This window comes from Eleutherodactylus coqui, chromosome 10, assembly GCF_035609145.1.
Source record: "Eleutherodactylus coqui strain aEleCoq1 chromosome 10, aEleCoq1.hap1, whole genome shotgun sequence".
Taxonomy (NCBI): Eukaryota; Metazoa; Chordata; class Amphibia; order Anura; family Eleutherodactylidae; genus Eleutherodactylus; species Eleutherodactylus coqui.
In genome coordinates this window covers 97,873,240-97,889,102 of record NC_089846.1, presented here as the reverse complement: position 1 = coordinate 97,889,102, position 15,863 = coordinate 97,873,240, and the positions used below count along the sequence as shown (strand labels likewise).

At 42.7% G+C, this 15,863-nt stretch overlaps 1 protein-coding gene across 1 annotated transcript in view; it reads right to left on the bottom strand.

The window, feature by feature from the left end:
• Positions 1–15,863, bottom strand: part of LOC136580752 (uncharacterized) — a 116,272-nt gene that overhangs the window by 55,974 nt on the left and 44,435 nt on the right. The window contains exons 19-30 of the mRNA XM_066581579.1: positions 13,746–13,844; positions 12,018–12,116; positions 10,352–10,486; positions 9,977–10,111; positions 8,593–8,727; positions 8,217–8,351; positions 7,842–7,976; positions 7,468–7,602; positions 7,094–7,228; positions 5,015–5,068; positions 4,127–4,180; positions 1,910–1,960 (exon numbers count right to left, since the gene is read on the bottom strand). Coding sequence (XP_066437676.1) covers positions 1,910–1,960; positions 4,127–4,180; positions 5,015–5,068; positions 7,094–7,228; positions 7,468–7,602; positions 7,842–7,976; positions 8,217–8,351; positions 8,593–8,727; positions 9,977–10,111; positions 10,352–10,486; positions 12,018–12,116; positions 13,746–13,844 — 1,302 coding nt within the window. The remainder of the gene's footprint in view (positions 1–1,909; positions 1,961–4,126; positions 4,181–5,014; positions 5,069–7,093; positions 7,229–7,467; positions 7,603–7,841; positions 7,977–8,216; positions 8,352–8,592; positions 8,728–9,976; positions 10,112–10,351; positions 10,487–12,017; positions 12,117–13,745; positions 13,845–15,863) is intronic.

Genomic DNA, 15,863 nt, shown 5'->3' with positions numbered 1-15,863 from the left:
CAGAGTCCGAACCCCTTTTGTCTAGGATTTTGGTTACTGGAAATCTCTTGATGCAACATTTGAAGCAAAACTCTACTGATTTGAATTCCCGCGTACTTAGAATTTTATGTTGGAGATTTCCAGTGGTCAGGATCTTCTTGAAGTTCTGAATGGGTTTCGTATGCCGGGAAGGCTGGAAACATAAAGGAACACTGCAGCCTTTAAGGGGAGCTAGAGGGACTCAAAGTCCACTAGTTCCTTCCTATTCCAACTCTCTCCAAGATGCTCAGCACTGGGTCATTATACACATTATTGTATCAGCACTCAGCATTCTACATGTTCGTCCGGCTGTAGAACCTACACAAATTCATCCCCTCTATCATCGGGCTGTTCATAAATATTCTCCAAGCGATTGATACTACTGTGGATGTTCTAGACCTGCTCTTATCCTGATGGTAGGTCATTCACACACATCCGGCTTCCTCCGGCTCTCTGTGCTGTCACATCGCACTGGTACTGCAAGTCCTCAGAAACTCTCTGCCTAAGAACGTGGTGATGGCAAAATTGATAGAGGAGTTTAAGAGGGGACTAGACGTCTTTTTAGAGTGCTATGATATTACAGGATATAGACATTAAACAGCCAGCGGGGTTGTTGATGCGGGTCTATAGACTGGTAGGAACTATCAAAACGTTGTGCCAAGGATTATTCAGACTGCCATTATGGAGTCAGGAAGGAACTTTTTTCCCCAAATTGGCTCCTGCTTTATCGGAGGTTTTTTGCCTTCCTCTGGAACATAATATGCATTTCCAGAGTCTCTCCCTCTATTGCGCTTGCACCCACCATTTTGGTTGGCAGGCATGGCGCATGGAGATGGGACGCTGAGAAGGAAGATGGTGGTGGGGGACTACGGCAGGCTGCAGGTAAGTTGTTTCAGTCCCTCAAAGCGATCCGATTGCTATGGGGAGCTGAAGCGGTCACCCTTCATGCTCCATCATTTGCTTTCATTTGGTAGCCGATATTTGTTAGGTATCGGTGATTGGATGACTGGGGGACTGCAATCCGCAGCCCTCAGTGTGCGCTTCAGACTCCCATCTACTTACGGTAGGTGAGAGCCTGGAGCTGTGACACCCCATGGCCTGGTGGCTCTATTTCTAATGAGGCCATCAAATGATGGCTGCGTGGAATAAGGCCCAGCTCGGGAGGCCGTCAAAAGGCATATCAGCGGTCATTAAGGGGTTAACAGACTTTTCACACGGGATGGAATTGACCACAGGATGCAGCGAAGATGCAGATTTTGCTGCATTTTTAAATGCGGATTGCGTTCTGCTGAATGTCCTGCATTTTTTTCCGCAGACTTCAATTGTTGAATTCCATCTCCTGTCTGTTAGAAATCCGAAACCACAATTCCACAAGACGTCAGTAATTCCGCAGCAGAATTTAGGGCTTAAACCTATGGGTGCGTGCGCTAATATGCTTGATGCTACGGAGCGTATTTGCTCATGAACCAGTCAAAATCCTTTTTTTCCTTTTACTGTTCAAATTTCGTGCAATTGCCCGCAGGTAAAAAAAGGCGGAAGATAGATCCTGCCCAATCTTTTCTAGTAATAATGCTCGAGAATCCCGGTAGGGAAAAGGAAACCATTGAAGTCAGCTGTCTGTATGGATTCTGGCTTGGTTCCCAATTCCCAGTCATTGTTACATAGACTTGTATAAAGGGTCGTACATTGATTTGCAGGAATGCTGCCATCCAATAGGTGGCGCTGCAGAGGTATTGTTCCATCTCCCTTCGTTGCATATAGTCTAAGACCCTACACACCGCTCCAATGAGGCAGTGCTGACCATTACTTATTATTTTTCACCCTACATAGTCTTTTTTCTCTCTTTGATGGAGACAGCTATCTTCCTATAATAAGGGTATAAGGCACCTACTTGTGGTCGGAGGTTCGGTGGTTGTAATCACAGCTGTCGATGTAGTAGGAGCTGTTTCAAAAAAAGGCAAAGTTATTAAAGGGGTATTCCTATATCCACATGACCTATACACCTCTGGGACCCGATTCTATCTTCAGTTATGGCCCCACTGCCCAGCCAGGGTGAATCAGGTGGTCCGGAAGATGGAGACGGGCGACTGTGGCTTGACGACTGTTTTCGTCACTCTCATAGAAGCGAATGGGAGTTACATGAACAATGTGCCACAAGGCGGTTAGCGTATTTCCCATTGACTTTTATGGTAGTCATGGAAACAGAGAAGCTGTGTCCCCCCACCCCTTTTTCCCCCTCATAGGGGATGAATTTCAAACAACCCTTTCTTAGTGGATCTCTATGTTATACAAAAAAACCCCTGTCTAAATTTCATGTTCCTAACTTCAGTAGTTTCGGCCCTGAGGTGAAGAGTTAGTCAGTTCAGACATTTCATAGCCGGAATAGACTTGAGGGAAGACTGTTTTTCACAGTGCCAGTTCTAGGTAGCCTGTTCTAGAGTGAGTCCCGCTAGCAGTCTGGTAATACTACCAAAGTGGTTTACAAAGAGGTCTTTCACTAATCAGGATTAGTGAAGGACCTCCCATAATATGGATATTATGAGGAAGGTTTAAATGATAAAGAAACACCAAAGATATATAAAAAAGAAAGTTAAAGGTTTATAACATAAGTTAATTAGCGATGGGTTAGCAATAGGGATGAGCGAGTATACTCGCTGAGGCACTACTCGCTCGAGTAATGTGCTTTAGACGAGTATCTCCCCGCTCGTCCCTGAAGATTCGGGAGCCGCCGCAGCTGACAGGTGAGTTGCGGCGGGGAGCAGGGGAGAGCGGGCGGGAGAGAGGGAGAGAGAGATCTCCCCTCCGTTCCTCCCCGCTCTCCCCCGCAGCTCCCCGCCCCGCACCGGCCCCCAAATCTTTAGGGACAAGCGGGGAGATACTCGGCTAAGGCACATTACTCGAGCGAGTAGTGCCTTAGCGAGTATACTCGCTCATCCTTAGTTAGCAACATAATAATTATGAGAATAGTTACAATTAATACCATGCAGGCTCTACTTAATCTTAAAGGGACAGGCCTCTGGACAGGCCTCTGATAATTAGGTGGCTTTCGCTTTTATGGATTTGACATTGCCCATTTCCTGCCTTAAGCCGGCTGTCTGCCTTGACCTGTATTAGTCTTATGTTGTATGAATCTCACTTCAGAAATGCTATCAGAAAGCTGCTAGTGGTATTGGAGACTACTCCTAAAATGCAAAAGTCCCTGAATGTAGTCCAAACCCCGTGAGGAGCATCTCAAATGAATGCTTTCACCAAAAAGATGCCCTCCAAGCCACTCCAAAGAGTTTGCACTTACAAAAGACATACTTTTTATCCTATTCAGACACTCTTCATTGTTGAGAAAACAAATTTTTTTTAGGTCTTCTCAATAGCACCAAGTGCTTTGATCTTTGCCCCTCGCCTCCCCCTTACCTCTGACAGCCCCACAGTCAGAAGACCTTCATGATGTCATCTAACTGCTCATAGAACTCTTGGATGTGCGCCTCCCATTCACAGCCTGGTGCATGTGCAGTATGTTCCCTGCTGCAGACTGCTTGGTCATGGATGTACTACACATGTTCTAAACTTCGAACAGATAGTACATGCATGACATTTCTGTGGAATTAGATGACGCCATGAAGGTTTTCTGACTGCAGCACTGTTACTCAGCGGAAGAAGGAGCTCTGGGTGGGACTATGTGGTGAGGACCAAAGCACAAGAGCATGTCCCAGCTAATACACATATCCGATTACAGTTTATTTTCCCGGCAATGATGGGTTTATGAATAGTATCAGAGGTCTCTTGTGTTTACGTGCTCTACAGACCTTTGTGGTTTGGAGGATGTCATTTTCATGATAGTCTCCCTTTAAGGTAAACATTACATCCCTCAACCCACCCCCCCAATCCACCCCCACCCCAAATCTAATAGAAGCACAGAGGGACAGCACTCCTGTCCCGAGGCCCGATAGGACATCCTACAGTCTCTTACGCTCTGTTAATAACTCACGTCATCTGGGTTATCAGTCTAGACTTCCTTCACATCTCAGTTTATGTATCTAGATGATGTCATTACCTTGAAGATCTTATACAATCACATCAAAGCTTCTTGAGAACATGGACTCGCTGTACTCACCAGGTGTGGAGGTGGTAGACATCGTGGTCGGAATACTGGTTACCGGTGTCGTGGCTGAAAATTGTAAAGTTGTGGAAGAGTTTAATGACAGTAGTGATGGTAAAGGTGAAACTTGATCATATTTAACAGTTCTAGCAATGGGGTGGTAGAGACTATGACACTATCAGAAGTAAACTCTTCCTGGGTTATGGAATTAACAGATTATAGAAGAAACCTCTCGATTTGGCTCCGCACACTAGCGTATTTTGGGCTGTGAGCCCCAATATATGCCTATGAGGAAATGCACATTGACATTTTTTCATATGGCCCAACGATCTGTGTGAAAAAACTCATGGCATGCCCTATTCCTGTCTATTTCATGGATGAGTAATAGGACAACTCAATGTATGGACAGCATGCAGACTTGTGTCTTAGTATTGTCCAATATAAATTGCTCTTGCAACCCAAGCACATGACTAGTGTGCACCTAGCTTTTCATACTTGTTTCAGTTCTTCCCAGACTTGTGTACTAAGGACTTTCTCCGAATATTCTTTCTATAATTGATACCTGGTTATACAGCTAATAAGATTAAAAAAGCCCAGGTTCATCAAGTCTAACCTAATTCTAGCCAATTGATCCAGAGGAAGGTAAAAACCCTGGGGCGAACCAACCACTCCTGTCCCGAGGCCCGATAGGACATCCTACAGTCTCTTGTGTTTTGTTAATAACTCTACAAATACACCTTGTTTATACATCAGCGACAGACATCACGAAAGCCTCACATCATCTGGGTTATCAGTCTAGACTTCCTTCACATCTCGGTTTACGTATCTAGACGATGTCATTACCTTGAAGATCTTAAACAATCACATCAAAGTTTCTTGAGAACATGAACTCGCTGTACTCACTAGATGTGGAGGTGGTTGACGTCGTGGTCATAATATTGGTTACTGGTGTCGAGGCTGAAAATAGTAAAGTTGTGGAAGAGTTTAATGACAGTGGTGATGGTAAAGGTAACACTTGATCATATTTAACAGTTCTAGCAAAGGGGTGGTAGAGACTATGACGCCATCAGAAGATCAATTGTCTGTGTCATCAACCTCATGGCATGTCCTATTCCAGTCCATGGATGAGAAATAGAACAAGTCAATGCAAGGACAGCATGCAGACTTGTGTCATAGTGTTGTCCAATGTAAGTTGCTCTTGCAACTCAAACACATGACTAGTGTACACCAAGCCTTTCATGATTGTTTCCGTTCTTCCCAAACTTGTGTGCTAAGAACTTTCTCAGAAGATTCCTTCTGTAATTACTACCTAGTTAAACAGATAATAAGATTTAAATAGTCCAACTCCATCAAGTCCCACCTAATTCTACCATATTGATCCAGAGGAAAGTAAAACCCCTGTGAGGTAAATTACAATGACCCCATATTAATTCTTTAGTGACAAGCCAATTTTGTGCCTTCAAGCGAATGTGTCATCAGAAAATGACCTATTACACAAACCACATTTTTGGGTTAAATATATTTTTATAGAATTTTTGTTGTTGCTGTTGCAATCTATATCTATAATCCTACATTTTTGACATTGACCACAGAGCCTAATACTCGTCTGTCATTTCCTGATCTGTAGAGAAAGCTAAGGATTACAGTGAAAGGTGACATCTATATGTAGATAACACAGGATCCACAATTCACAGTAGGTGATCAGCTGTGACTATCTACTCGCACAGTGACCTCTGCACAGGGCATGTCTTGAAGAGTCACCCATTGTGTGAATGGTCCATGAAGCTGCTGTAAAGCATATCTTCTAAATGCTATTCATGCTATAAAATGTAGTTCAGGAATAATCCCCCCCCTCCCCCCATAGTCATGTATAGACAACAGAATAACAAGGGTAACAAATAAATTACCTAAAAAGGTGCGGAATAAGTTGGCACTATACAAATAAGGAATCTTTTTTCTTTTCTGGCTTTTGGTCAATTCCCAATCATTGTTATAAAGGCTTGTGTAAAGGGTCTGACATTGATTTGCAGGAATGCTGCCATCCAATAGGTGGCGCTGCAGAGGTAATGTTCCATCATCCTTTTTTCCATTTAGTAGAAATAACATGATCAGTTTCTTATCTGGATCAGCATGATAACTGCGATATCAAGTTTTCATAGAATTTTTTACATTTACGTTGTTAACCAAGAAAGTCAGGTATTAAGAGGGAGTCTCAGGACGTGACTTTTGTAGGTACCTGTAAAGTTGTGTACAGATTTTTAAGTTTCAAACAACATAACTCAACGTTATCTTCAACTGGTTAGTAGGTAATATTTACCCCGGTTTGGCTTGAGGGTTTTCAGGTGCTCAGGCTGACCGTGAGTCAAACCGCTTGAATAGCAATAACAAAAGGTAAAAAAAACATCTCCTTAAAACACTTCTTTTATTCTTCTTTAATAAAAAACCATAAAACTGTAAATGATGGGTACCGTGTGATACCATGCTAACACACAGACAAGTTTCGAAGTACTTTTAAGGAGCTGAATTTTCTCCTTTTGTTATTGCTTTTCAAGCCGTCGATGATGTCATTGTGGCTAAAATGATAAGATATCAGACTATGAATGAGTGATTCTATCATGGAAGGTTCATCCATTGTACCACATTTCAGTTTTACATCTGAAGTACAAGGGGGTCATTGAGCATAACAATGGGATAAACACGATATATAAGAAATAGCAGACTTCTCACATGGACCTGAAGGAGCTGCAAACATTTACAAAACAATAGTAATAAGTTATATATACTGAGGAAAATTATACTGAGAATAGCTAAGAACAAAATCTATGTCTCAGCTCTTCTCCACAGCATCGGCATTGTATTATCCTACCAGACTAACTTCAATGGTGACCAAATAGCTCAGTCATTTTATAATTATGACAGTAGTGGCCACTGACCTCACAAGCATGGACAAAGTAATAATTCTGGGGAAAAAAAGTTTCTCACATGGACATGGAGAGCAGTTGGACGACCGGATACAATAACCCACAGCCTGACCAAGGCAGGTACATGAACAAGGTGTGGTGGAGCTGATGGTTGTGGACATTGTAGTTGCGGAGGTTGTTGAAGGACTGGAAGGAGCTGCAAACATTTACAAAATAATAGTCATACGTTATATATTCTGTGGAAAATTATACTGAGAATAACTAAGAACAAAATCTATGTCTAAGCTCTTCTCCACAGCATCTGTATTGTGTTATCCTACCAGACTAGCTTCAATGGTGACCAAATAGCTCAGTCATTTTATCATTATGACAGTAGTGGCCACTGACCTCACAAGCATGGACAAAGTAATAATTCTGGGGAAAAAAGTTTCTCACATGGACATGGAGAGCAGTTGGACGACCGGATACAATAACCCACCGCCTGACCAAGGCAGGTACATGAACAAGGTGTGGTGGAGCTGATGGTTGTGGACATTGTAGTTGCGGAGGTTGCTGAAGGACTTGAAGGAGCTGCAAACATTTACAAAACAATAGTAATAAGTTAGATATTCTGAGGAAAATTATACTGAGAATAACTAAGAACAAAATCTATGTCTAAGCTCTTCTCCACAGCATCAGTATTGTGTTATCCTACCAGACTAGCTTCAATGGTGACCAAATAGCTCAGTCATTTTATCATTATGACAGTAGTGGCCACTGACCTCACAAGCATGGACAAAGTAATAATTCTGGGGAAAAAAGTTTCTCACATGGACATGGAGAGCAGTTGGACGACCGGATACAATAACCCACAGCCTGACCAAGGCAGGTACATGAACAAGGTGTGGTGGAGCTGATGGTTGTGGACATTGTAGTTGCGGAGGTTGTTGAAGGACTTGAAGGAGCTGCAAACATTTACAAAATAATAGTCATAAGTTATATATTCTGTGGAAAATTATACTGAGAATAACCAAGAACAAAATCTATGTCTAAGCTCTTCTCCACAGCATCTGTATTGTGTTATCCTACCAGACTAGCTTCAATGGTGACCAAATAGCTTAGTCATTTTATCATTATGACAGTAGTGGCCACTAACCTCACAAGCATGGACAAAGTAATAATTCTGGGGAAAAAAAGTTTCTCACATGGACATGGAGAGCAGTTGGACGACCGGATACAATAACCTACAGCCTGACCAAGGCAGGTACATAAACAAGGTGTGGTGGAGCTGATGGTTGTGGACATTGTAGTTGCGGAGGGTGTTGAAGGACTTGAAGGAGCTGCAAACATTTACAAAATAATAGTCATAAGTTATATATTCTGTGGAAAATTATACTGAGAATAACGAAGAACAAAATCTATGTCTAAGCTCTTCTCCACAGCATCAGTATTGTGTTATCCTACCAGACTAGCTTCAATGGTGACCAAATAGCTCAGTCATTTTATCATTATGACGGTAGTGGCCACTAAACCTCACAAGCATGGACAAAGTAATAATTCTGGGGAAAAAAAGTTTCTCACATGGACATGGAGAGCAGTTGGACGACCGGATACAATAACCCACAGCCTGACCAAGGCAGGTACATGAACAAGGTGTGGTGGAGTTGATGGTTGTGGACATTGTAGTTGCGGAGGTTGTTGAAGGACTTGAAGGAGCTGCAAACATTTACAAAACAATAGTAATAAGTTAGATATTCTGAGGAAAATTGTACTGAGAATAGCTAAGAACAAAATCTATGTGTTGGTGTAGTGCCCCAGAGTTGGGGCCCCACAGCACTTGTCTAGCTACCTCATGTGGTGTGTATATGTTTGTCCATGTTTTAATGTATGTGTATGTGTATTAACACTTGTCTTTGTGCATTGGTAATGTCTGGTGTCTGTTTTGACTGTCTCTGCATGACTTTGCAGATTTCACCCTAACCCTCTCTGTCATCTGTCAATCACTGTTCTGGTCTGGGATTCGGTAGGGAGATTTCCACTCAGCCCTGGACTGGTTAGTGGGGATGGCATAAGAGACAGCTTGTGTGTGTGTGTGTGTGTGTGGGGGGGGGGTTAAGGGGAACTCGCTCAGTCTCTTCAGGAGTTAGCGGAGAGAGGAGCGAGGAGGCTAGACTAGCCCAGACCTGGAGAGTGCCTGGCCTAAGCTTCAGAACAAGTCATGGAGGAAGCCTAGGTGTGGAGTCAGCAGGAGGGGAGATCACCAGGACAAAGGGGAAAGCCTCTGATAGTTGTCTGCAACCTTGCCAGGGAAGGCCAGCTTGTCAGTGGGAAGGAATTCAGCCACCACAATCATGAGTTTAACTTGTCCCCATTCAGTCAAGAGCCAGAGTGTTTACAAGAGAGTCTGCACTACTCCCTCCATTCCTCCACCAGTAACCTCCTAGTTCAGCCACCAGATAACTTAGCCTAGCCACTTCATTTCTGTCTCTGGTAGAGAACTAAGAGGTAAATTTTATTGTTACTATTTGTTGGACTTTAACCTGTTTCCCAAGTTGCAAGTAAACTGTGTGCCTTCGGTTTCACTAAAGCACTTGGGACTGGATTATTTATTTCATCGTTGCATAACACTAAAAGGCACTGGCGCCACATCGAACTTACACTAATTACAGATGGCCCCAGCAAGGGCCTTATTGCAATCCATCTGCGGCATGAGCCACAATCACTAGGCAGAGTAGCAACCATCGTGACAGAATAAGAATTGGTGTAACCACTCAAGCTACCATTCTGCCAACTTCTGCTCGCTGCATAACGTCTTCTGCACAACATTGGAATTGTGTTATCCTACCAAACTAGCAGCAACAGTAAGCAAATAGCTCAGTTATTTCACAGTTTTGACACTACTGGCCACTGACAACACAAGCATAGACAAAGTGATATATCAGGAAAATAGAAAGAAGTTTCTCACATGGACACGAAGAGCAGTTGGATGAGCGGATACAATAACCCATAGCCTGACCAAGGCAGGTACATAGACAAGGTGTGGTGGAACTGATGGTTGTGGACATTGTAGTTGTGAAGGTTGTTGAAGGACTTGAAGGAGCTGCAAACATTTACAAAACAATAGTAATAAGTTATATATACTGAGGAAAATTACACTGAGAATAACTAAGAACAAAATCTATGTGTAAGGTCGTCTTCACAGCATCAGCATTGTGTTATCCTACCAGACAAGCTTTAATGGGGACCAAATAGCTCAGTCATTTTATCATTATGACACTAGTGGCCAACAACAACACAAGCATAGACAAAGTAATAATTCTGGGGAAAAAAAGCTTCTCACATGGACATGGAGAGCAGTTGGACGACCGGATACAATAACCCACAGCCTGACCAAGGCAGGTACATAGACAAGGTGTGGTGGAGCTGATGGTTGTGGACATTGTGGTTGTGGAGGTTGTTGAAGGACTTGAAGGAGCTGCAAACATTTACAAAACAATAGTAATAAGTTACATGTTCTGTGGAAAATTATACTGAGAATAACTAAGAACAAAATCTATGTGTTGGTGTAGTGCCCCAGAGTTGGGGCCCCACAGCACTTGTCTAGCAACCTCATGTGGTGTGTATATGTTTGTCCATGTCTTAATGTATGTGTATTAGAGATGAGCGAACGTGCTCGGCCACGCCCCTTTTTCGCCCGAATACCGCGATTTCCGAGTACTTCCGTACTCGGGCGAAAAAATTCGGGGGGAGCCGTGGCGGCACGGGGGGTAGCAGTGGGGAGTGGGGGAGAGGGAGAGAGAGAGGGCTCCCCCCTGTTCCCCGCTGCTCCCCCCCGCACCGCCGCGCCTCTCCCCGCCCCCCGGCGCCCCCCGAATCTTTACGCCCGAGTACTGAAGTACTCGAAAATGGCGGTACTCGGGTGCGTAAGTACTCGTTACGAGTACGTTCGCTCATCTCTAATGTGTATGTGTAGTAACACGTGTCTTTGTGCATTGGTAATGTCTGGTGTCTGTTTTAACTGTCTCTGCATGACTTTGCAGATTTCACCCTAACCCTCTCTGTCATCTGTCAATCACTGTCCTGGTTTGGGATTCGGTAGAGAGATTTCCACTCAGCCCTGGATTGGTTAGTGGGAATGGCATAAGAGACAGCTTGTGGGTGGGGTTAAGGGGAACTTGTTCAGTCTCTCCAGGAGTTAGTAAGAGAGGAGCGAGGAGGCTAGACTAGCCCAGACCTGGAGAGCGCCTGGCCTAAGCCTGAGAACAAGTCATGGAGGAAGCCTAGATGTGAAGTTAGCAGGAGGGGAGATCAGCGGGACAAAGGGGAACGTCTCCAATAGTTGTCTGCAACCTTGCCAGGGAAGGTCAGCTTGTCAGTGGGAAGGAATTCAGCCACCACAATCATGAGTTTAACTTGTCCCCATTCAGTCAAGAGCCAGAGTGTTTACGAGAGAGTCTGCACTACTCCCTCCATTCCTCCACCAGTTACCTCCTAGTTCAGCAACCAGATAACTTAGCCTAGCCACTTCATTTCTGTCTCTGGTAGAGAACTAAGAAGTAAATGTTATTGTTGGACTTTAACCTGTTTCCCAAGTTGCAAGTAAACTGTGTGCCTTCCGTTTCACTAAAGCGCTTGGGACTGGATTATTTATTTCATCGTTGCATAACACTAAAAGGCACTGGCATCACATCGAAATTACACTAATTACAGATGGCCCCGGCAAGGGCCTTATTGCAATCCATCTGCGGCACGAGCCACAATCACTAGGCAGAGTAGCAACCATCGTGACAGAATAAGAATTGGTGTAACCACTCAAGCTACCATTCTGCCAACTTCTGCTCGCTGCATAACGTCTTCTGCACAACATTGGAATTGTGTTATCCTACCAAACTAGCAGCAACAGTAAGCAAATAGCTCAGTTATTTCACAATTTTGACACTAGTGGCCACTGACAACACAAGCATAGACAAAGTGATATATCAGGAAAATAGACAGAAGTTTCTCACATGGACACGGAGAGCAGTTGGATGACCGGATGCAATAACCCGTAGCCTGACCAAGGCAGGTACATGGACAAGGTGGGGTTGTTGAAGGACTTGAAGGAGCTGCAAATATTTACAAATCAACAGTAATAAGTTATATATACTGAGGAAAATTATACTGAGAATAGCTAAAAATAAAATCTATGTGTCATTCCTATAGGTTACACACAAATATAAAGATTTCCATCACGTCCCCCTCCCTCTTTTTTCCTCCTGTAACATGTACGAAGGTTTCCATCATGTCCTCCTCTCCTTTCTCTAACCCTGTAACATATAAAGGTTTCCATCATGTCCTCCTCTCCCTCGTCTCCTAGTTTAACATTTTTAAAGCTTTCCATCATGCCTTCCCTCTCCCTTCTTTCCTTCTTTAACATATATAAAGACTAGCTGATATACCCGGCTTCGCCCGAGTTAATTTGGTACTGGTGTTTATCTGGTGTTCACACGGAAAATCTTATGAAGTAATGGTTACTTTAGAGATACCGGGAAACAAATAGTCATAAGTTATATATACTGAGGAAAATTACACTGAGAATAACTAAGAACAAAATCTATGTGTAAGTGTAGTGCCCCAGAGTTGGGGCCCCACAGCACTTGTCTAGATACCTCATGTGGTGTGTATATGTTTGTCCATGTCTTAATGTATGTGTATGTGTATTAACAGTTGTCTTTGTGCATTGGTAATGTCTGGTGTTTGTTTTGACTGTCTCTGCATGACTTTGCAGATTTCACCCTAACCCTCTCTGTCATCTATCAATCACTGTCCTGGTTTGGGATTCCGTAGAGAGATTTCCACTCAGCCCTGGATTGATTAGTGGGGATGGCATAAGAGACAGCTTGTGGGTGGGGTTAAGGGGAACTTGCTCAGTCTCTCCAGAAGTTAATGGAGAGAGGAGCGAGGAGGCTAGACTAGCCCAGACCTGGAGAGCGCCTGGCCTAAGCCTGAGAACAAGTCATGGAGATAGCCTAGATGTGGAGTCAGCAGGAGGGGAGATCAGCAGGACAAAGGGGAAAGTCTTTGATAGTTGTCTGCAACCTTGCCAGGGAAGGTCAGCTCGTCAGTGGGAAGGAATTCAGCCACCACAATCATGAGTTTAGCTTGTCCCCATTCAGTCAAGAGCCAGAGTGTTTACAAGAGAGTCTGCACTACTCCCTCTATTCCTCCACCAGTAACCTCCTAGTTAAGCCACCAGATAACTTAACCTAGCCACTTCATTTCTGTCTCCGGTAAAGAACTAAGAGGTAAATGTTATTGTTGGACTTTAACCTGTTTCCCAAGTTGCAAGTAAACTGTGTGCCTTCGGTTTCACTAAAGCGCTTGGGACTGGATTCTTTATTTCATCATCACATAACATTAAAAGGCACTGGCATCACATCGAACTTACACTAATTACAGATGGCCCCGGCAAGGGCCTTATTGCAATCCATTTGCGGCACGAGCCACAATCACTAGGCAGAGTAGAAACCATCGTGACAGAATAAGAATAGTTGTAATCACTCGAGCTACCTTTCTGCCAACTTCTGCTCGCGGCATAATATCTTCTGCACAACATTAGAATTGTGTTATCCTACCAAACTAGCAGCAACAGTAAGCAAATAGCTCAGTTATTTCACAGTTTTGACACTAGTGGCCACTGACAACACAAGCATAGACAAAGTGATATATCAGGAAAATAGAAAGAAGTTTCTCACATGGACATGGAGAGCAGTTGGATGACCGGATACAATAACCCGTAGCCTGACCAAGGCAGGTACATGGACAAGGTGGGGTTGTTGAAGGACTTGAAGGAGCTGCAAATATTTACAAATCAACAGTAATAAGTTATATATACTGAGGAAAATTATACTGAGAATAGCTAAAAATAAAATCTATGTGCAATTCCTATAGGTTACACACAAATATGAAGATTTCCATCACGTCCCCCTCCCCCTTTTTTCCTCCTGTAACATGTACGAAGGTTTCCATCATGTCCTCCTCTCCTTTCTCTACCCCTGTAACATATAAAGGTTTCCATCATGTCCTCCTCTCCCTCGTCTCCTACTTTAACATTTTTAAAGTTTTCCATCATGCCTTCCCTCTCCCTTCTTTCCTTCTTTAACATATATAAAGACTAGCTGATATACCCGGCTTCGCCCGAGTTAATTTGGTATTGGTGTTTATCTGGTGTTCACACGGAAAATCTTATGAAGTCATGGTTACTTTAGAGATACCGGGAAAAAAATATGTTCACCATTTTGCATAGTTCTTTGCGTTACCCAGGAAACACCACGGGGAGGTAAACATGTGACGTTTCATTTATATAAAATGACATCGGGAGGTGAGAGAATTAGATTACGTACATAAAATTTGGACGCTAATTCTTTTGTGCTTAGAATTAAATAATCGAGTTGGGACCCAGTAATTTTTCAAATTTATGACATAATCAATGCACGTGCCAAATTTCAAGTTTATATGACACCGGGAAGTAAGAGAATTAGAATCCATGCGTAAAATTTGGACGCAAGTTCTTTTGCGCTTAGAATTGAATAATCTAGTTGTGACTCATTAAATTTTCCTATTTATGACATAATCAATGCCCGTGCCAAATTTCACGTTTCTATGACACTGGAAAGTGAGAGAATTAGATTGCGTACGTAAAATTTAGATGCTAATTCTTTTGCGCTTAGAATTGAATAATCGAGTTGGGACCCATTAGCTTTTCATATTTATGACACAATCAATGCCCGTGCCAAATTTCAAGTTTCTATGACATCGGGAAGTGAGAGAATTAGATTTCGTACGTAAAATGTGGACGCTAATTCTTTTGCGCTTAGAATTGAACAATCGAAGTGGGACCCATTAAATTTTTCCTATTTATGACATAATAAATGCCCGTTCCAAATTTCACATTTCTATGACACCGGAAAGTGAGAGAATTACATTCCGTACGTAAAATTTGGACGCTAGTTCTTTTGCGCTTAGAATTGAATAATCGAGTTGGGACCCATTAGCTTTTCCTATTTTGGACACAATCAATGCTCGTACCAAATTTCAATGTTCTATTACACCAAGAAGTAAGAGAATCACATTCCGTAAGTAAAATTTGGACGCTAGTTCCTTTGCGCTTAGAATTGAATAATTAGGTTGGGACCCATTAACTTTTCCTATTTATGACACAATCAATGCCCATGCCAAATTTCAAGTTTCTATTACACCAAGAAGTGAGAGAATTAGATTTCGTACGTAAAATGTGGACGCTAATTCTTTTGCGCTTAGAATTGAACAATCAAGTTGCGACCCATTAGCTTTTCCTGTATTGGACACAATCAATGCTCGTACCAAATTTCAAGTTTCTATTACACCAAGAAGTGAGAGAATTAGATTCTGCACATAAAATTTGGACGCTAGTTCTTTTGCGCTAGAATTAAATAATCGAGTTGGGACCTATTAACTTTTCCTATTTATGACATAATCAATGCTCGTGCCAAATTTCAAGTTCTTATGACACCGGGAAGTGAGAGAATTAGATTCCGTACGTAAAATTTGGATGCTAATTCTTTTGCACATAGAATTAAATAATCGAGTTGGGACCCATTAGCTTTTCCTATTTATGACATAATCAATGCCTGTTCCAAATTTCACGTTTCTATGACACCGGAAAGTGAGAGAATTACATTCCGTACGTAAAATTTGGATGCTAATTCTTTTGCGCTTAGAATTAAATAATCGAGTTGGGACCCATTAGCCTTTCCTATTTATGACATAATCAATGCCTGTTCCAAATTTCACGTTTCTATAACACCGGAAAGTGAGAGAATTACATTCCGTAC